Source organism: Dissoconium aciculare (assembly GCF_010015565.1).
Source record: "Dissoconium aciculare CBS 342.82 unplaced genomic scaffold K489scaffold_1, whole genome shotgun sequence".
In the NCBI taxonomy this organism is placed as follows: Eukaryota; Fungi; Ascomycota; class Dothideomycetes; order Mycosphaerellales; family Dissoconiaceae; genus Dissoconium; species Dissoconium aciculare.
Genome location: NW_022984951.1, coordinates 503,768 through 524,109, shown reverse-complemented (window position 1 = coordinate 524,109; position 20,342 = coordinate 503,768). Strand labels below are relative to the sequence as shown.

Genomic DNA, 20,342 nt, shown 5'->3' with positions numbered 1-20,342 from the left:
CATTGATTCGGTAATGATGTACCTAGATAGGTAGCTATAGCTCACCTGGGCAGGTAGCGGTCATACATTCCATCCATGGATTACAAATGTAACATACATGTGTGAGATTGAACGTTGCAAGTGTCCACCGTGTATGCCAATCTCATACTTCACCTTTATTATAAGATACATTGTCCACTTGCCGACCGTATCAATGATACGGCGATTTTTCATTCTTGGTCAGAAACGGTAAGAGCTAAATCAACTTGCAAAATACCATCTTCTCGGCACTTCGCAAGCGAAGAATTACATATCCTTACAAGCATCCGCGATCCCAGCCACAATGGCACCAAGCGAGGAATCAAAGGCGCTCGCCAAGCTCTTCGCCCTGATCAAAGAGAAAGTGCCTGAAGACCCCTATCTGGCCCGAGTCCTTTACGATCAAGTCCACACAGTAGCCACCGAAGCTCCAGGAGTAAGCTATGAGAGTGTGACCGTAGCAGGTCGACCGGGCATCTGGATTCTCCCCAAAGACGCCTCGCCCAAGCACGCAATCCTGTTCATGCACGGCGGCGGTTACACCATGGGCTCGCCCTGGGGCCACCGAAAGCTTGCGGCTCACTTGGCCAAGGAAGCCAACTGCCGTGCACTCAGCATTGACTACCGCAAGACGCCAGAGCACCCGTACCCGGCACCGCTGGATGATTGTGTATCGGCGTATGGATATCTGTTGTCCCAGGGCATTCCGGCAAGCAACATCGTGACGGCGGGTGACTCGTGTGGAGGTGGCTTGGCCACGACCGTGATCCTGGCGGCGGTCAAAAAGGGTCTGCCAATGCCTGCCGCTGCCGTTGCTCTTTCTCCTTGGTACGACAAGGGATTGTCCGGAGAGTCCATGAAGACTAATGCAGAAGTTGACGTGCTGGCTTCGCCTGGCGCCATGGAAATGTTGGTCTCGCGCTATACTGCAGGGAAAGCTGATATCAAGGATCCGCTCATCAGCCCGATCTATGCCGATCTGAAAGGTTTGCCGCCACACTGGATCTCCTGCGGTGGTCACGACACATTACGAGACCAAGGCGTTGAGCTCGCCGAGAAGGCGAAACAGGCGGGTGTAGAAGTTGTGCTCAAGGTGGCGGAGGGACAGCAGCACGTCTTCGAATTCATGGTCGGCAACGCTCCTGAATCGACAGAGTCTGTCGCAAACATTGGTAAATGGATACAGGAAAAGACAGGCAGTGGCGCGTGAACACCGATGTTGGAACCCATTATGGTGTCTCATTTCTCACTTATGATCATACAGAGGATGAAAAGCTCCACTCATACGTGAGCTCATTATCTCAACATATCCTGGATGCTTTGGCCTGTGACGTCTTCCATCTGCTTCATCCATCGTAACGTCTCGCGTTCCACTTGACCATCATCGTCCTCCTGGAGCTCGTTGATTACTGGTAGCATCTCAGGCAGCATGGTCAGCCAGTCGATGTTGAGCTTCTCAGTGATGGCTCGCTCGGTCTTCACTGCTGCGAGTCGTACTTCGCTATCCTCGTGACGCATGTAAGACATGATCACAGTGTTCATTGCCTTGTAGTGATCCGGAGAACCAGCAGCTGCAGCTAGATCTCGAATTGCTGGAATGGCATATTCATCGGCAGTATGTGTCTGCGAGCGCGCCAATTGTGCAAGAAGTGGCTTGGCGATGGCATCGAAATGCGCCGGTGATTGCCAGTACCCATCCTCGTCGTGTCGGAAACTGCTCGCGAGTGCCTGCACCACTAGATCGACCAGTCCTGCTTCGATTGGCTCTGACACGTCCAGGGATTCCAGAAGCTCTCGTGCATTGGACAGCAGACTCCCTGCATAGCTTGTGACAAGCGATCTGAGCTGCTCAAAGAGTGTCAAGGTGAAACTATACACGCTGGTGCAGCGACCGATCGTTCGCGCTCTTTGAGCCCGAAGAGTTGGGGTCATGGCCCATTCGGTCAAATTGCTGAAGAAGGGTCTGAAGGTTGCGTCGTTCAGTTTCAAAACAACGTCCATCGCTGTAGCATTGACAAGAGTCTCCAGCTCCTCAAGTTCATCGTCATCTTCGGAGTCTGGGTCTGAAGCGATATGATCTGATCGAATGTCGAGTGCAGACTGTAGCAAAGTGAAAATAGGCTCGACATTTTCAGTGACTGTGGATTTGCTGTGATGCTTTACCAACCGTTGAAGCATTCCGACAAGCAATTGCACAGCTTCGAAGCCCAGCTCTGAGGCCGTTGACCAGGTCTTGATCATTGCGGCCAGACAATATGAAGGTGCAAGCTTCTTGGCAGCTCGATCGCAGAATTGTTGCACAACTGCGGTTTGTGCTTCCCCGAGCGCGAGTGAACGACAGCTGAGATCCAGGACAATGTCTAGATATTTACCAGACAGGACCAGCTCGGTATGATCCAAGAGATTCTCCAGTAGAGCAAAAATCGCATTGAAAAGCGATAGGTCTGTTTCGCGCTTTGCAGTCATTTGTCGAAGGAAATCCAAGACCTGATCGAGGGTGGCGGGGGCAAGAGGCAAGAATTCCTCTTCGAGAACCTCAATCATTGTAGCCAGGCAGAGGGTCGAAATCACCCTTAGGCTACTGCTATCGCTGCTGAGAGCAGCTTTGCCAGAGATGTGCTGTGCAGCTTCTAGTACGGCTTCCTTGTCCTTTTTGCCAAACTTTTCCGCGATCTGGTCAACACAAGCGATGGCCGCGTGTCGGGTCAGTTCAGTTTGAGTTTCCGTGATAAACCAGATGCAATTCGGCAGAACGTCAATGAAAACCTGCTGCATGGAAGCATCACCGCGTTTGGCGAGACTGGCGCGCTTTTCGAGTGATCGGAATACTTGTTGACGAATCTCATCAGTCCCTCCTTGCATGAGTCGTGCACTGGAATCGATGAAGTCGTTCGTAGGCATGAGCGAAAGTAGAGCTGATAACAGCTGATCCGAAGAAGGTCGGAGCACATTGTCATTCTTCAGCTGCAACGTCAAATGCATGACCTTCTCGAGCAGCTCAGAATAGAGCACACGGAGCCTTTCCGCTTGAGGTCCACCGCTCTTAAGCTCTTTGGCGAGACTCTTCTTGAGCGTGTTGACAGAGGTAACTTCAGCAAAGCCACTCAACAGCACACTTGTTGCAAGCTTTGCTTCGTCTTTGGTCTTCTCGTTGAATGTGAGAATCTGGTCGGACAGGACACGTTTCGACCGCAATGAATCGAAGACCAGGTCGAGATACTGTTTCGCGGCTTGAAGCTGAATCGCGTTGGAGAAGGCATTCATCAGTTCGCTGAGGAAAGTCGGCACACTTGGTTCATCTGTGTACCGATCAACCAACATTGCAACGATTGCAAATAATGACTCTTCTGCACCAAGCTTTTCGACCAGATGCTTGAACAGACCAAACCTGCGATGGATTGGAATGTGTTCAAATGCGGCAGTGAAGCTCAATAGTAGGTCAGCCGCTCCACTGATGAGGTCTTTCCCGGATTTCTTCAACGACGCAGCAAGTGGAGGAATGATGCGAGCGACTGTCTGGTCGGTGACGTGTGCGCTATAGTCGTCACTTTGCTTGAGGATCGTTGAGCTCATGAAGGTGAAAAGTGGCATGACGCTGTGAAGGACAAGATCAGGGGCCCATGAAGCCAAAGAGGACATGAGAAGCAAAGCAGCGTGGTGCACTTGGGTGCTCGATGTCGTGCGGACGCACTCCACGATGAGGTCTGCACGGACGATTGAGCGGTCGACGTTGGTATCAGAAGACTGTCGGATACTATCAACAACAGATAGCAAGCTGCTCATCAAAGATCCTTGAAGGAACGCCAGCTCAGAGCCGACCAATGCCTTGTAATGGTGAAGCTCACTCAGCATATAGAATAGTCCCCTCAGAAGCTTCGGATGATTGCCTGGCGTCGAATTCTCGACGATCTGCAGTACAAGCGTCATCTTTCGAATGGCGACATTGAGCTTGTCCGTAGCAGCGGTATTCGATTTTGCAAGCTCGGAACTCCGGCTAAGCCGTAACTTTTTGGCTGAGGAGGGCTGGTCCTGTATGTCAGAGGCAGCAGGTATGTTCTCCGTGAGATGTACTAAGACAGCGTCTGACAATGGCACATCTTGGATAGTGGCAAGGGCATCCGTATGGACTTCCTCGTTCAAGTCGTCCCGCAAACATAAGTCGAGGAGCCAGTCAGCGAGATCTATTTGCGCAGCGTCCTTCAAGGACGACCACAACTCGCGGATGCGGCTAAAACCCATTCCAGAGGTCTCGACGATCTCTGGTTGTTCCAGCGCCAATGACTTCAGGAAGCTGATTTCTTCATTGCTTCGAGCGGTGATGTTGCTTAACAGTCCACGAAGCAAAGCTACTTTCTCGGCACGGGTCGCGGTGGCGTCAGGACGTTTGAGTACATCTTTGGTGTACGGGAGAACGACTTCAGTCCGCGCGGAGCCGGCAATCTTCCCAATCTGCTGCAAGATGTCCAAAATTCTGAGCTTTGGCTGGATCACGGAGCTCTCACAAGCATGGCGAGCAAGGAACATGACGATGTTTGCCCTCGAAGTTGACTTGAATGTACTGCTATCGGCTCGCACGTGATTGGATACGTTCAACACGTCAGCCAGGCCGCGGCTCAAATACGATCCGTCAGTGATGCAGTCGTCCAGCACAGGAAGCAAAGCAGAGCTGAGGAATGCTTGGTGATCCGGAGTGCTCAGCCGTGTCAGATTAGAGCTGGATGCCCCATAGATTGAATCACTTGCCCACACATTGTGAGTTTGACCAGTCTTGGCCCGCGTTGAAGATTTCTCGATTAGTTCGCCCAAGCGCAAACAAAGAGACGCAGCTGCGACACGAATAGATTTTTCGGAATCAGAAAGTGCACTGATGCAGTAAGGGAGCAACATCTGCAGATCTATGTTCGACTTGTCCTGTGAGATTCGAGCGATCTCAACTGCAGCACTCTCTAGCGCACTGACTCGCGGAGGAACTGCACCGTCGCTGCACCAAGCATAGGCCAAAAATGAAAAGTATGTTGGTGAAGTTGAAGAATTCTCGCGATCGAGTTGTTGCGCTGAGAGGAAGTTCTCCAAGTCGGATGACGAACCGGTGACCTGTTTGAAGTGCGAAAGATATTCTGCGGAGACTTCCGATGATTGATACGCCAGGAACGAGTACTTCTCCGAAGGCAGTTTTGGCAAGGCGGCCGGATCGAAAGGAGCAGTAAACTCTGCTCGTGCAGCCTTTCCGCGCACTTCAGTCTGTGATGGCTTCTTGTCCGGCAGCGCTTTTGATTTTGAGCCAGCTCGGTCTTTTGCCGCGCGGACAATGGACATCAACGCACGGCTGTCGTTAGAACGATCGATTCTGTGACTAACGTCTGCACCCTGAATGGCGCTCTCGAGTCGCCCCACGATAAGAGCATGTTGTGTCTCTGTGAGGATATCGGAGGCTAGTATGTTTGTCAGAAAGGGAGATGCATTGTCGTTCTTTTGATGACGGATCATCGACGTGGCGCCCAGACATAATCCAATCAAAAGCTTCTCTGCGCGACAAAGCGCCGAAACTCGGGCGAGTATGGCTGGTGATTCTTGCGCTTTAAGCACCGCCCTCGTGACAGGGTCCGTGAGACTAGAGTTCTGCTTCTCCTCTGCAACGACTGCCAGGCAGGTAATTCCATCCTCAATGGTCTGATCTGTCCAGCCTCCTGAAATCGCCTCCAACATGGCGTTCAAAACCTTCTCTTCCAAGGGCAATCGGGTAGCTAGAATCGTGATGACCATACAGGTTGCCAGATATAACTCTGCCACGCCTTTGATGCTCAAAGACATTTGCAGTACGGGTAGAACCCGCAGGAGGAGGTCCTCTTCTCTTTGTCGTCGGATGGCATCGCGACCAGATCTGGTTGAGTCGACCATTCCGTTGACGGCCTGAGCAGTGATACTGGCCCAGAATCCGATCAAAAGAGCTGATTGATATCTGAGCTTTGCGACTTCGAGCACTCGGTTGCTAAATGTGGTGAAGAAAGCAGGGTGATTGCTTGCAGCAGCGACAATGACATGTCGTGGCGGATTTTGGCGCGACGCGACATATGGGTGGAGAAAGCGAAAGTTGGAAGGGAGCTCCTCCGGAAGGATTGAGAGCAGCACTGGGAAGATTGGCGATGCATGGTATGGTAAGAATGTGTAGAGCATGGCCTCCGTATTGTATTCATGCGCCCGAAAACGTCGAACGAGCCATTCTGCTGCCTTTACAGCAGGTTTGAGTAGCAATCGTCCTCCAAGCAGGCCGAGAAATCGATCAATGACAGCGTCCAAATCTCGGTTTTCAGCAGCGGTCATCTGTGTCCGATCCTCATTCTTGCTCTGCTCACTGAAGAGCGTTTTGGCGAATGTGAGAAAGCGTGCATCGAGCTGGCAGAGTTCTTCGAATCCTTCTATGCAGAGCTGATAGATTGAATCAAAATTTTGTGAGGCAGCTATGCGAGGCTCAAAGAGAAGCGATTTGCTGTGGCGCGCCTTTTGCGCTTTCAGGTCAAGCTGATGCGTGCTATTGGCGGCGATTGCAGCCAATTGCTGTTGGAGAGCGGTCGCCATCCTGTTGTGCTCCTGCAGCGGCAATGTGTTTTTCTATCACGCGAATGGCAAAGAAAGATTATCCAGAGCCTAAAGTTCTAAATTTTGAAGCCGAGATTTTACTAGCGCCTCAAATGATGCATCAATGAAATCTGCCTGCCCTCGAAACCAGCCCTGACGAGGGTTCAGCTCAGCGCAGTCACCTGCATGATTAGGAATTGGTGGGATCGGTTCTTTCCCGAGCGCCGCACCGAGCGTCTCCCCGTTGGTTGGTCGCCCAATTATGGAATATGCCACAGCGCGCCGGACTCACGACCATGACGGACCTTGGGTTGATCAATCATCACTGCATCCGTCTCCATTCTCAGTGCCTGTCAATCAACCTTGACTGAACGTAGATTCGAGCCACTGTTGATGTAGACATTGCCATTGTTGCACTCCGTTCGGAGTCATCGTCTTGCGACAAAAATGTAATGGACAAGCCTGCTGTCCCCAAATTCACATCGTTTCGCCCACTGAAGCGGCAGAAGAGCACAGGTAAGGACGACGAGAAGCCTGCGCAACATGATTCGTCGACAACGGCGAGGAGCGATGTAGCTACTGATCGCCGGCGAGGATCGAATGTCCATCCTGTGCTGAATCCCATCGAACGTCATGATGCGAAGAAACCACCGGCTACCAAAGTTGACCCGCTTGATGACCATGACAATGTGAGCGACTATTTTGTCGACCGGCGCGGCGACTCGAAAAACGTGCAATTCGGCAGTATTCATCGTTACGATGTGCCGCGTTATCGGCGAGGTGGGCGAGGATTTGTTATTGGCTCGCCGAGTGCTAGGTTCGGTCGCGGTGAAGACAGCAAAGGAATCTTCACAATCACGAACGTGCAAGAACGCGATGACAGGAGAGGAATAAAAGTGCTCTCTTCGAAAAACACGCGCCTCAAAGATGACGGACTTCAACTTATCACAACGCCAGGGAGCCACAATAATGCAGATCCAATGACCGAGTTCATCGCGTTATCGACGTCTCGCCGAGACAAAGAAGGAGGACTCAATGAATCTGACAAACTCGACGAAATTGATTATCGCTACGAAGCAAATGAGGCGAGGACTGCCAATCCCACCAATGACCACCCATCGTCAGAGGACGAACCACTAGCTCCCCCAATCGACAAGCAGCAAGAGCGAAACGCATCATTATCTGCAAAGACTGCATCAGATCCACAGGACGTAGAGGCTTGGCTTGCACTTGTATCACATCAGCGCGACGTAGTCAAGCCGAGCGATCCTGCATTGACCAAACCCGAAAGACGCGTGGTGGCCGATCTTCGAATAGCGATTCTGAAGAAGGCCCTCAAGAAAGTACCCGTGACCACTCAAGGGAGGGATCGCATTTGGATGGCTCTGCTCGAAGAAGGAAATCACATTTGGCCATCTTCTACGACGGCGAGCAAGTGGGAAGAGGCTTTGCGAGACTGCTCCTTAAGCAGTAATTTATGGGTCAAGCATTTGGAATTTGTCCAGCGCGATCCTGTAGCATTTCAGTTCGAGCGATGTAGACAGGCATATATTGACTGCCTCACGGTGCTGCATCGCAATGTACTGAATTCGAAGGAAATCGAAAGGACCACTACTGCACATCTGCAGCTCAATGTTCTTCTTCGTTTCACGCTACTACTGAAGGATGCCGACTTCACCGAGCTTGCCTTCGCAATTTGGCAAGTCTTACTAGAGTTCCACTTTTTCATCCCACCAGCCTTGGTCCAAGCAAGGAGTGAAGACCGCATTGCCGCGATAGAAGACTTTTGGGAAAGCGAAGTCCCACGAATCGGAGAGCTGGGGGCTACGGGTTGGTGTAATCAAGGGGAGCATGTTGAGCGACAAAACATACCAGATTCAGAGAGCGCGCCGGTTGTCCATAAAATCCAGTCGTGTGTGACAGCAGCTAAAAGCGATCTCTGGCGCAGAAGCCACCAATGTCTTCCTGCTTCGGCCGATGAGGAGGATACAAATGATCCTTTCCGATTCATCATGTTCTCAGATCTTCGGGAAATCCTCGAGCTTCTGACAAACGACTTGTCTAAGCATGAACTTTTCAATGCTTGTATGTCGTTCTTCGGTTTGCCCGTTCTTGCGGTCGAAGACGACGCACTACAACCTGTCAACCATCTCAGTTTGACGGGGCATCAAACCTCCATGGGCCACGACGATACAGAGCACGCACTGGCGACGGAGTCCAAGACCCAACCAGAGGCGAAAGTAAGAAGTCAACAGGAGTCCGTCGAATCTTTGTTCGAGAAAGATGCTTTCATGATGGCGCCGCATACCACTCTGCAGTCGAATGCGTTGAAAAGGCAGTCGATGCAATTTGCCGACAGGATCATTGAAATGCTTGTGGCTCGTGAATCCTCTCCAGACTCGATTGCCGCTTACCATATCGCATTTCGGGCACAGCTGTACCCCGAAAGCGCTCCTAAGACTGCCAAACACTACTTGTACAGTAGACCATCTGGTTTTCAGCTACTCAACGCCTATGCATTGGCTGAGGCACACCTCGAGCACATCGGCAAAGCAGATAGGCTTTGGCTTTCTGCGCTGCAAAACCGTTTCAAAGTTCCGATGGGCGTGGAAGATGCGATTCTAGTCTGGCACGCAGCCATTTGCTTTCATCTACGAAACGGCGACGAGTCAAAAGCGCTGGGCTTTCTCGCAACAGTTGCATCAAGTACTCCGGACGATCAACTATCTGTCGAATGTACGAGCATGTCCGAAACTGCTCTTCACGAAATCCGACAAGAGCTCATTGCAGGCTTTGACAAGATGTATACGTCCCAGAAGCTCACACGAGCCATTCTGTATGCCGACTGTCTTGCTCTGTTGTGTTATATCATCACTTCACACGATCTAGCCGAGGCTCTTGATGTGTACGAAATGTATGATACGAGGCTTCTCGAGCCAGACTGTCGACCAGCTGCCGAGCTTCTCGCCCAGTACAAAGCAGATCTGATACGGCTTCATCTTGATCGGCGGAGGGCCTTTCGGATAAAAGACGTCGAAAAAAGCTTAATTTCAAGCCTAGCAGCATTCCCAGAGAATTCCAGTCTCCTTGCTGCACATCATCACGTTACGGCTCAAGATAGAGTCCGACAATTGCTCAAGCAACCGCAGATGCGACAAGGTCAGACTATCTCACCCATACAAGCGATATTCAGGATTGAGTGCGAGATTGAGAACGAAGAAAAGCGCACATCCGGTTCCAATCAACACACAGTCCGAGCCGCCTTCTCGAATGCTCTTCTCGGAGTTGATAGTACAGTCAGCCATGTTCCCTCGTTATGGTTCCGATGGTTACACTTTGAAAAGACGCAAGCGCAGACTGCCACAGATCGCAAGCAAATTGGAGACGCCATAGCTAACATGAAGATGGTCTTCATGGAAGGGTTGAAACATCTGCCATGGGTGAAATCATGGATCACAGTGGGAATTGTCCTTCTCGGGGACGTCATGCCTGACGCAGAACTGCTGCAGATTTACTCATTGGTTGAAGAGCGCGGACTGCGAGTCAGGACTGGGTGTGATGCCCCTTAAAGGCTACTGTTCGGGTTTAGGGACGATGTACATTGACCACTTCGCTACATGACTGAAGCTGTTCCAGACACATATGTAGCCAAATCTGCTCAGCCGTATGTTTGGGAGAAGAGCGGCAGACAATCTCGACTTCCGTTCTACGTGTCCGATCATAAAGTTTCACGTGCGGATGGTCATTGAAGCGCGCACAAGTAGACTCAACTGAAAGCACCGAAAGGAGAGCTTGAAATCGATGGCCGTGGCATGATAAATTGTATTGTACAGTCCCTGGAAACAAACCAGCATGATACACTTGCTACAACCCGTGGCTGCCGCAAGAAGAGGGAGTTTCGAGTTTTTGATCCACTATAACGCGGGCTTCGCTTGTCCAGACCCAGCAGGGGCTGTCAGGAGCTGCGATATGTCAGCAGGTATCACAAAGTCCGCGACAAACGGTGATATCATACCTCGTTGGCGCTCTGCTGTGCGCGCATCTCACGCTCCATCTCTTGTACTTGTTGCTCCTCGGAGAAGGCCATGGCCCATGGAACTCCGAGCAACAAAACACTTGTGCTCACAATCCAGGCGGTCTTTCCACTAATGCTCAATCCTTTTGATGCCCATGAGTATGCTGTCGATGTGGCGTTTGAGAGGCTTTTGCGGTAGTTCGGTGGTACAATATCTACCAATGCGGATAGTCGCTCGGCAAGGGTCTCGTCGAGCGCATCGTCGTCGTCAACATCTGAGATCTCCGAAGCTAACAATGTGGAGTATTAGTATTTGATGGAATGATGCTGAGAATGGTGATTATCCAAGCGTACCATCGTCAGTGTCCCAATCATCTTCATCCTCCTTTGGACCGGGCTGGGTTGCGAAGAAATCCTCGTCGGCGACTTCCTCGAGCTGCACCATGATTGCGAGGTATGCGATTCGATTAAGATGAACTTTGGTCAGCACTGTTCGGATGGAATGGCGATGTTGTCCGTCGATGGAGTGCACGTGAGATGTCCTGACGCTGGAAATTCTGACCGCAACAAGTTCCGACGGGGGTTCCCGAAACCAAGCGCGCGCATGTTTGTCGGCGAAATGCCCGCCTTGCCCGATTAGGTAAATTTGAATCTCCATGACACAGAGAAGACATTGCTGCCCAGTAGGGTTACTTCATTTATCCAAGGGTTGTTTCGAACCCCAAGTCTCGAATGGAGTTTCCCAAGAACCGTTCACCTTTCGAGTAGATATGCGTTTAAGCGACCGAATTGTGATAATGACTGGAAATAGCGATCGCTGCATTGTAACAGCTGGGTGCTGTTATCTAATGCATCCCGAGCCTCATTGATAACAGACACAGGGAGTTTTGTTCCATATGGCACAATCTGCCCAGGCAACGGTCGTGAATGTGAACATGTGCCTTCTGAAAGTATGAAGTCACCGGAAGATCTCCGGCGGCGTTCGTCGATGATTCGAGCATGACCCGAAAGGTCCAATAATCCATTCACAATGATTGTGTTCGTAGATCTGAAAGGCGCGACTTGTTGCATCTCACCTCGTTCAAACAGTGGCGGTTCATCCATCTCCATCGGGAGGCGGCCACTGAGCGTGAATCGAACATGACATGCTGCGCATTTGTTGCCTCGTGCTGACATGTAAACAATGATATCCGTAAGGCTTTAACGTTCGACTTTCGCCGAGAAAGGGTATTGTGCATGTCAAGGTCCGTTGACAACCAAAAGACAGAAGATTGTTCCGAACGGTTTTGTGTATAATCTTCAGTACCATAATTTGGACGACAACACAAGTCGACGCCGATGTTCACCGACCGAACAATCAATTTGGCCCACGGGAAAAGCGCAGGATTAGCGGTAGAGCACGCAACGCGCCCGTTGTCAATGGAGCCCGGGCTTCATGTAGCCGCGCCTACACCAAACGCGTGGTGCGAAGTATGAGTTTTTTGCATCAGCGCTCAAAGAGCATCAGCACCACTCCTTGTGTGTGAAAACTTCCGAGTTCTCGCCATATCTAGATTGAAGTCAGTCCTCGAATAAAACAAATACTCACTTGCTTGATCACATCGATAGTCACGATTGAAATACATCACGCGGTTATTCTCGCAAGCCAGCAGCGTGCAGCGTTTGAATTCAGCCTCGCTTGGTTCGTGTTGAGCGTCGGACGCGCATCGGAGGATTCATCTCTGCCCACAGATCTTGGTGCCTGTGAGTTCCATGTGCCGTGCAAGATCGACGGAGATCGTACTGTGGCAGCCAACGGCTACGAGTGCTCCCACCAAATTGTCTGTGAGTGCGTCGGTCAATCCTTGAAACCGGCACCGACATGGTCCTGGTGTGATACCGCGCATGGAGAGAAGCAGTCCTCCTCACAGGCGCGAACATGCGGATAAACGGATGTCGTTGCTATCGTCTCTTCAGGTCAGCATGGGCGACTTGATTACCTCTTGACGGAACGTCTTCGATGGACCACCAAGCCACCGAGCTCAGCGATATGACCATTGCTCTCGCGGCCGGGCTTTGTCCTCAACGCAGGGTTCTCATTACACTCCAACGATGTGTCTGTATGACCGGTAAGAAGTCGCAATGTGAAGTGAAATTAGAATAACAACCTGCTCTGTGGGAATAGCTCTCACGGCTGGAGTGCTTGTACTTAAATCAAGTCTTCCTCCAGCCCAGTCAATCATTTCCTACAGCATCCAACACATTCTTTCAAGATCTCAAGACTCCTCTCGACAAAGTCGCACGCTGACAGCTTTTCTCGACCTGATCCCTCGCAGTGCGAACATCAGTCGTTGCTGTACGCCCAAAGCATAGCCTCTGATCTCAAGCAAGTGCCTCCTAGACCCGAATCGCAGAATCACCGAGGATCATTTCTCAAGCGTTCATAATGGTCAACCATCTGGCCCTCCTAGGCTTTGCAGGCCTCGCCTCGGCTGTTGGGAGCAACAATGGGTACTACGGTCTGCCGGCTGTTGGGAGCAACAATGGGTACTACGGTCTGCCGCCTGTTGGGAGCAACAATGGGTACTACGGTCTGCCGCCTGTTTATGAGGCCGGTGGCGTAAAGGGCAGCACCTCTGTGGTGGAAGGAGGGGCCACTGGTCATCCCACCAGTGATGCTACTCCTCACTCGAGTACAACTGTAGCAGGAGAAGTTGGTACTCCCAAGGCGTTCGCGACCCCGGAAAGATTCACGGTCAAATACCCTTTGGAAGCAACTGCGACTACAACGGCACACGAGTCCGCTATCACAGCCGTTACTTCGTACAAGACGTCTCATGAAGAGCCATTGTACGGCATCCTCACTGTGATCCCATACCACCAATCGAGCAAGACTGGCCCGACTTACCAGGTGGGCAAGTCTTCTTCCTTGTATGGTACCACCAAATCTGGGCCACACTCCGAGATTTCGTCTAGCACATCGGAAGAAACGCACCATACCGCGACCTCAACCTACGAGTGGTTTCACAAGACAATCGTCCACGAGACGACTACATCGACTCTTCACGCAGGAACCCCGAGTGTGCCTGTCCATGAGTCTACTAAGTCGCCAGCCAGCTACGCTCCTCACCTTCTTCCTCCAATCTACAAGCCTGGCCATGTCTCTGCTCCACCCAAGCCTGCTCATTCTGCCCCGACTTACGACCTGCTGCACTCCAACCCAATCTACGAGATTCCCAAGTACTTGGCAACCCATGGATCTCACTCCGCTTCGGAGAACAAGCCTACCCATGCTGCATCCATTTACAAGCCGACCCATGCTGCGTCCATTTACAAGCCTACCCATGCTGCGTCTATTTACAAGCCGACTCTTGTAACCCCTATCTACCATATCGGATCTGAAGTGCCCGCCATTTCGTCGGCCCTGTACTCAATCTATTCTGTTGTGACTCATGCAATTCACCCACCTACGCATGCTGCTTCTGCCAGCCACAGCCACCCGGAGTCGTCGAAGCCTGCTACGAACTATCCCCTCACGTCAGTCTCCACCTATGCATCATCCCTGACTCCTGGCCAATCTTCCCACCCGGCTCCCACCGGACCGATCAAGTCAAGTGCGACTCATGTGTCCCATTACCCTGCGCCCTACCCCACCGGCCCGGCCCCGTTTCACTCGGTTCAACTTCCATCGATTTATTTGCACCCCTCGGCCTTCACGAATATCTACCGCACTCAGTCGGCATCTCACACCATCGCATCGCCTGTCCATTCTACAACCGTGTACCATGGAAGCACCGCTTCCTACAAACATGAGTCCTCGGCGAGCGCCACTACTCCAGCTACTTACAAACCTGATTCCTCAGGGACCTCCGCTGCCTCTGCTACTTACGAGTCTAAGACAACCACTGCCGGCCACGCGACCACCGTGTACACAACGACCTGCCCGGTCAGCACTACGATCACCGTCGGCGGCAGTGCCTACGTCTCCAAATACGTCACAGTGTCCACCGTGACCGAGGTGTACCATGCGCCCGAGACCCACGCCCAGAGCTACCTTCAGTCCGGCCCTACAGATGTTGCTGCTCCATCAAAGAAGACATCTCCCGTGTACCGCTCCGAGCATGAGCCTTATGAGCAACCTAGCGCACCGGTCTACCCAACCGAGATTATCTACTCCACTAAGCAGACCACCGTCATTGGCTGCTCCCCTGGCTCCGAGGGCTGCGATGCCACCACCACCACCATCGTCGTGCCGACCATCGCTGTTTCCACCTACACCATCACCGTCAAATCTGCTTCGCCATCCGCTCCTGCTGGGTCCGCAAGTGCTCCTCCGGCCTCCGACCTGCCCTCAACCAGCTGCTCCACTGAGACTACCCCCTCGACGTACGCGGCTCCTCCTCCCTACCAAACATCTCCTGCCAGTGCCACCATCACCAGCGCTCCTCCAGCCAAGACCGCCCCCGCCCCTGCTCCGTACCCACCAGCCGCCTACAGCAGCGACAGCGTCGGCAGTGCGATCCGCTACGAGTCCGTCCTGGTGGTGCCTCGTCCGGCTTCGAGCGCACTCGCGTCCATCACCGTCGTGCCCCGCCCGGTCCCCACCGACGCACCCAAGCAGTACGGCGGTGCGTCGTCCACTCGGCCCAGCATCGCGGTACAGTCCGGCAACAGCGGTGTGGCGAACAAGCCCGCTGCGGCCTTCCTCGCTGGTGCTTTCGCGCTCGCGGCGCTGCTCTAAGCGAACGTTATCGCTTCACAGTCGCGGCCCTGGCGAACATGCTCTCCTGCTCTACCCGAGCTGCTCTTCGGCCCAGGCTCTCCGCGTATTTCCGGATATATCTGCCTTCCTCTCATAATTTTCGTACAGTCTAAGAGACCTTTTCCGACTCGCTGGCTGAGGATTCCGACTTTGCTCCGATTCTTCTCCGCTTATCTCAACAAACAAAACAGCACAGTGGGGGGCGTTGCATCCGCTTGCCATCCGGAATGGCTAGACGTATCAACAATTCCTGGCCTGGAAAGGTAATGTATATCACTCCTGGACGAGAGGCACAAATTTCTTCTCTTTCTTCTTACAATTTTCTCTCTTCGATCTTATTTCGCCAATGGTCAATGATAATGTACTTAATTTTTATTTCTTATTATCTAGTCAAGGCAATGCTATGACCTTCCTTACTTCTTACATCTGATCAGTGTCCGCAAGTGACACCGATATTTATCCTTCCCCGGTCGATGTAGAGGCGTCACACCCTTGCGTAAACGCAGCTTTTGGAAAGATGCCTTTGAGAGGCACATCTCGCGATCGCCACAATGGTGATCAGAGTCGTTCAAGTCGAAGTCTGTAAGGGGAATACGGGCATGTGCGAGAACTAAGCGACAAAGAACGTTTGGGCCGAATGCGAAATTTCGGGAGACGTCATGCGACTGAAATCACAAGATTTGTCGACTGATAAGGAAGTCGCTGGGGTATTGGTACACATGAGGAGTGATACAGAAATGAATCTTCTTCTACATCTATGATGGACATATTGTCCCATCGGCACGAAATTACCACATTCCATCATCGCCCTTCATGCTGGCTAGCAGCGGGCTAGGTCTCGGTCCACCTCGGGGCAACAACTCGTCCGGCCGGAAGATGGTCTCGGGGACCTCAATGCCGGTAGCAATGATGAACTGCCAGAATTCCCGTTGACCCATGCGTTGTGTACCGCCAAATGCCCGGTCGAGACGCTTTCGGACGTTGTACACCACGTCGCGGAGCTTGTCCCATTCGTCTCGCTCGGCTAGGGCGCGCGCGACGAGCTCCAATGCACGCCAGCCAGGGTAGCGGCCTTCCCGTTCTGCGCGGTACAGGATATCGAGGCAGGGCCGGATACCGATTTCCCGGTGGAAGCGGGCGTAGCCTTCTATCAGACGGTCGTAAAAGACTGTGTCAACAAAGATGGCGCTGCCTTCGCGAAGATCGCCGTCTTTGATTCGTTCCCAGAAATTGTCTATGGCTGCGAAGTTGGGTGGGTCCTGTTCAAACCAGTGCGTCAGGAGCATGGTGGCGATGTGGACGTTGAGCGGAATCTTGTTCTTCAACATGTATGACAGCATCTGGGACACAGCTTCGGGATTATCATGGTGCTTGAGGAGTCGGTTGACGATGAGCGCGAAGCCTTTTTCGTCGATAGTGTTGCTGCCGTCGGCGGCCTTGGTGGAATCGACAAAGGCGATAATCTTGTCCACCTGGGCATCTTTCTCAACCCCAGCAAGGAAGCCACCTTGGAACATTGCGGTAAGAATGACCACCCACGTGTTACCATCAGGAGCTATATTACGTTCTTTCATACGAGCGACCAGCGCTGTAGCGTTTTCTGTCTGTCCGTGACGCATGGCAATATTGATGAGGACATTGTACGTGATAACATCGAGCTCGATACCGAATGCCCGGGCCCACTTGACCACATGTGGGATTTTGTCATCTTGCGTGTCTGCGAGAGCTGTCAAAGCGGCATTCAGAATGGTGACATCTGGGCGCGGGACGCCGCGGACAGCGCCTGGATAGGTCGCCAAAAGCGAAGCGACAGACGGCGGGGGTTCAGATTTGCTGGATTTGCTAGATTTGCCGGCAGCACGTCGATCGAGTGCCGCCTGCTTTCGCGCGGCGTCGAGCCACTCTTTGCCCATCTCTGTCATCACTCGAATTCCGTCGTCGGGTTTCCGAAGCTTGATCAAACCATAAATCCAAGCGGTCCAGGCCGGAATGTCGGGCTGGATGCCTGCGTTTCGCATCCTCTGCCAAAATGCTGCCATGCCCGTGAGGTCACGGGAAGTGCGAGCGCCACGCAAGATGACCGTGTATGTCCTCACTGTGGGCTGGTGGCCAGTTTCGATCATTCTCTGCCACATTTCCATGGCCTTTTCAGGACGTCTGAGCAGGAGAAAGGTCAGAATTAGGTGTTCAAAGAGCTCTAATGGGGGCGGTTGGAGTTCAGCATTTGCGCAAGCATTGGCTCTTTCCAGAACTTCATTTTTAATTTGCTCCGCAAAGGAGAACTTCTCTTGCTCTCGCGCCTTTGCTAAGCGTTTGATACAGGATCGAGCGAAATGAGCCATCTCAGGCGTCAGCGGAACGCTGAACTCGACATCTTTCTCGCTCGCCTCCGCGATGCTGTTGAAGGCGGACAAAGCAGGGGCTTGCGCGTCCTCGTGTGATCGGGAGCGGTGCTCGACCGAAGTAGCCTTCATAGCTGCAACATCCACAGCGATATCCAGGCGTTGCAGCATTGGACCGTACAACCCAATATCGTTTCTGGGCGGACCCATACGTTTTAGCAAGCTGGGCGGCGCCGAAACCGGCCTTGATAGTCGCAGGCATTCCTCTAGAAAATCTATGAAGGGCTGTATCCTGAGCAGCTCTAGCCCGGGTGCATTAACACCGTTTTGGGAGTAGCTCGAAAACACGCGGAGCAGATAGATTGTAGCGAGAGCTGGACTCGCATAGTCGAAAGTATTGCTTTTACCAGTTGTCGAATCGTCTTTGGTGATTTTTCGACGTGGGAAAACAGACGAAAGCAATCCGTTGAGTGTGTCGTCACCTTCGAGACCACGCGCTGTATTCGCCAGTGCTTCGGCCGATGGGAGACGATCCCATGGCGCTTCGATCGTGGTAGCCCGTGCAGGATCATTGCCCTGCTTGGTATTGCGATTCAATTCAGGCTTCCTTTTAACAGAGATCGAGTTTTCCAAGCACATTTGCCACAAGCCTACAGCCTCGCGTATGCCTACGAGTAGCAGTTGCGGTCCACCGTCAGCAGATCGCGCATGATGCCGAACCACGTCTGACGTGACGTGCCACAGCATGGCCGACCAGGAAGAATCCGTAGTCAAGCCCAGGGCTGTCACTAGCTGTTTGAGCTCTGTTGGCCCAGGAAGCGTATGGGTGACAGACTCGGGTTTTTGGGGCTTGAGGCTGATTGTCCAGTCCTGGATACAGTGCATGGTGAACGTAATCATCGCATCAGCGGTACGCTTGTGGTACGTTGATCGCCGTGGAGCCTTGACTGTAGACAGAAGGCCGTGTACCTCACGTAGGCAGTCCCAGGCCGATTGCCACTCCGTTGCCTCGACGTAGTTGGTGAAGTTATCCATCCCAGCCATCCATTCCCCAAGCATCGACGGCGCCTCTTCGGTCTCGTTCTGACTCCTTCCATTAACCCGCGACTGATATTGCCTAGAGGTCGGCGAAGCTGCAGCAGGCATTCGGGTTTCGGGGTACTGACTTAACTCGTCCAGCACTTCAGCTGGCCGCAGTGGTTCTCTTGCATATTGTCCGAGAAGAGGTGATTCACCAAATTCCCTATCCTGCCGTACTGGCTGTCTGGAATAGCGCCCGACTCTAGGTGCTTTGCTATACTCCCCATCCTGCCGTGCAGATCCATTTGTAAACGATCGAGTGCCAGAAAAGTTTGATAAACTGCGCGAAGATGGACATGACGTAGCATTGAAGAAGTCCGATCTTGATTCATCCCGTTTTCCAATGATGCTCGAGATACGGCGACTCTGCGAATGAGAACGTATTTGCGTTGACCATAACCTGCCGGCCCGACAGGCTGAACATACATGTGGGCGTGACATGATGGCTGATGTGAAGCTCAAGGATGACTGCCAGCCGCAAACCACCAGGGCAACTTTCCATTGAAAGCTCCAATGTCGGGAGACGCGTTGTAACACGTGCGGTCATCCGATACGGCTCGGGCCTTGCGCCGAACCTCCGGCTGCTGACTGTACCTTTCGGCGAACCCAGTGCCTTGAAACTCAGGCATCATGGGAAATTGTTATTACATTGAACTAATAATCAGGATCCTGAGAGAAGAATTGTTCAGGAATTTATCAATGTCTTCCGCGACAACAGTGTGATGTTGACGTAGCTTGGAAGTTGCATGACGACGTATACGAGCAGGTATTTCCATCATACGTTAAGCTTACCATTGGTACTTGAGCGCTCACAATCATCAAAATCCCGTCGTGAACCATGGCATATATAGACGGACATAGTGACAGGCTGAGAATTGGGGTCACGCTGCTTTGCAGCGCAGTTCAAACCATTGACCTAATTCGACGTTGATTACTGAGATCGAATGGCGACGACGTGACGAGAGAGACACGCGATCACACTCCTGTTTCGATCAGGCGCGCGTTGTTCCATCCCTTGCCGAAATCTCAAGCGGAAGCGCTCGTGCGGAGACACAAGACCATTGTGGGCTACCTGACCGAGGATTGGGGAAGGTGATTTCGAATGAAACCTCCGTCCTGGAAGACCAAATGTCCGATTAGCTAATTAGTATTGTTCATCTTGTCGACCGGTCCTTCTGGCGCTGCGAAAACGTTCCACTTGATCTGCGCTAGATGGACCCTGGCCCAGATTTCTTGGTAAGCAAAACGGGGCGCGTCTTCACTTGCTCTTGAAACGCCGTCTGTCTCTCGAACGACTCTGCTATGCCCAGGTGGTATCTGCTCACGCTCAGACTAAAGTCTACAGCAAATGACAAGCCGATGGAATGTCAAACGGCTCTTCCCAAGGCCAAGGCGCCAAAATGAGGAGGGAGGTAAGAATGCGGGCCCAAAAGACGGGTTGAAGTTGATGTGAATGGTTGTAAATCTCCAGACACACGGCGGCTGGGAAGTTTGGCCGGCATCGCTCCTGTTATCACGGCAGCTAGTGCTCCTACGTGGATGTGTTGTACGTACGAGAATCGAAGTCGTC

At 52.3% G+C, this 20,342-nt stretch overlaps 6 protein-coding genes across 6 annotated transcripts; 3 read left to right on the top strand and 3 right to left on the bottom strand.

Moving 5' to 3' along the window:
* Positions 1-124: 124 nt before the first annotated feature.
* On the top strand, positions 125-1,421 carry K489DRAFT_5042 (hydrolase). Its single transcript, XM_033608679.1, has one exon. The coding sequence runs from the start codon at positions 323-325 to the stop codon at positions 1,226-1,228; it is 906 nt and encodes a 301-aa protein (XP_033464082.1). The 5' UTR covers positions 125-322; the 3' UTR covers positions 1,229-1,421.
* On the bottom strand, positions 1,315-6,594 carry K489DRAFT_405794 (uncharacterized protein; the record flags this gene model as incomplete). Its single annotated transcript, XM_033607186.1, has 1 exon — positions 1,315-6,594. The coding sequence occupies one exon, from the start codon at positions 6,592-6,594 to the stop codon at positions 1,315-1,317; it is 5,280 nt and encodes a 1,759-aa protein (XP_033464081.1).
* A 452-nt stretch (positions 6,595-7,046) lies between these two features.
* On the top strand, positions 7,047-10,163 carry K489DRAFT_427473 (DUF1740-domain-containing protein; the record flags this gene model as incomplete). The annotated part of the gene is made up of 1 exon (XM_033608300.1): positions 7,047-10,163. The coding sequence occupies one exon, from the start codon at positions 7,047-7,049 to the stop codon at positions 10,161-10,163; it is 3,117 nt and encodes a 1,038-aa protein (XP_033464080.1).
* A 345-nt stretch (positions 10,164-10,508) lies between these two features.
* On the bottom strand, positions 10,509-11,054 carry K489DRAFT_405792 (mitochondrial import translocase, subunit Tom22; the record flags this gene model as incomplete). The annotated part of the gene is made up of 3 exons (XM_033607185.1): positions 10,509-10,556; positions 10,610-10,899; positions 10,964-11,054. 3 exons carry the CDS (start codon positions 11,052-11,054, stop codon positions 10,509-10,511), a joined length of 429 nt encoding a protein of 142 aa, XP_033464079.1.
* A 1,728-nt stretch (positions 11,055-12,782) lies between these two features.
* On the top strand, positions 12,783-15,355 carry K489DRAFT_4973 (uncharacterized protein). The gene has a single exon (XM_033608678.1). It carries the CDS (start codon positions 13,035-13,037, stop codon positions 15,327-15,329), a length of 2,295 nt encoding a protein of 764 aa, XP_033464078.1. The 5' UTR covers positions 12,783-13,034; the 3' UTR covers positions 15,330-15,355.
* Positions 15,356-15,814: 459 nt separating this feature from the next.
* Positions 15,815-19,252, bottom strand: K489DRAFT_375130 (uncharacterized protein). Its single transcript, XM_033603620.1, has one exon. The coding sequence runs from the start codon at positions 19,211-19,213 to the stop codon at positions 16,139-16,141; it is 3,075 nt and encodes a 1,024-aa protein (XP_033464077.1). The 5' UTR covers positions 19,214-19,252; the 3' UTR covers positions 15,815-16,138.
* Between the last annotated feature and the right edge of the window lie 1,090 nt (positions 19,253-20,342).

Coding starts and splice junctions, on each gene's coding strand:
- K489DRAFT_5042 (XM_033608679.1), top strand. CDS start 323: ATGGCACCAAGCGAGGAATCAAAGGCGCTCGCCAAGCTCTTCGCCCTG.
- K489DRAFT_4973 (XM_033608678.1), top strand. CDS start 13,035: ATGGTCAACCATCTGGCCCTCCTAGGCTTTGCAGGCCTCGCCTCGGCT.
- K489DRAFT_375130 (XM_033603620.1), bottom strand. CDS start 19,213: ATGTCACGCCCACATGTATGTTCAGCCTGTCGGGCCGGCAGGTTATGG.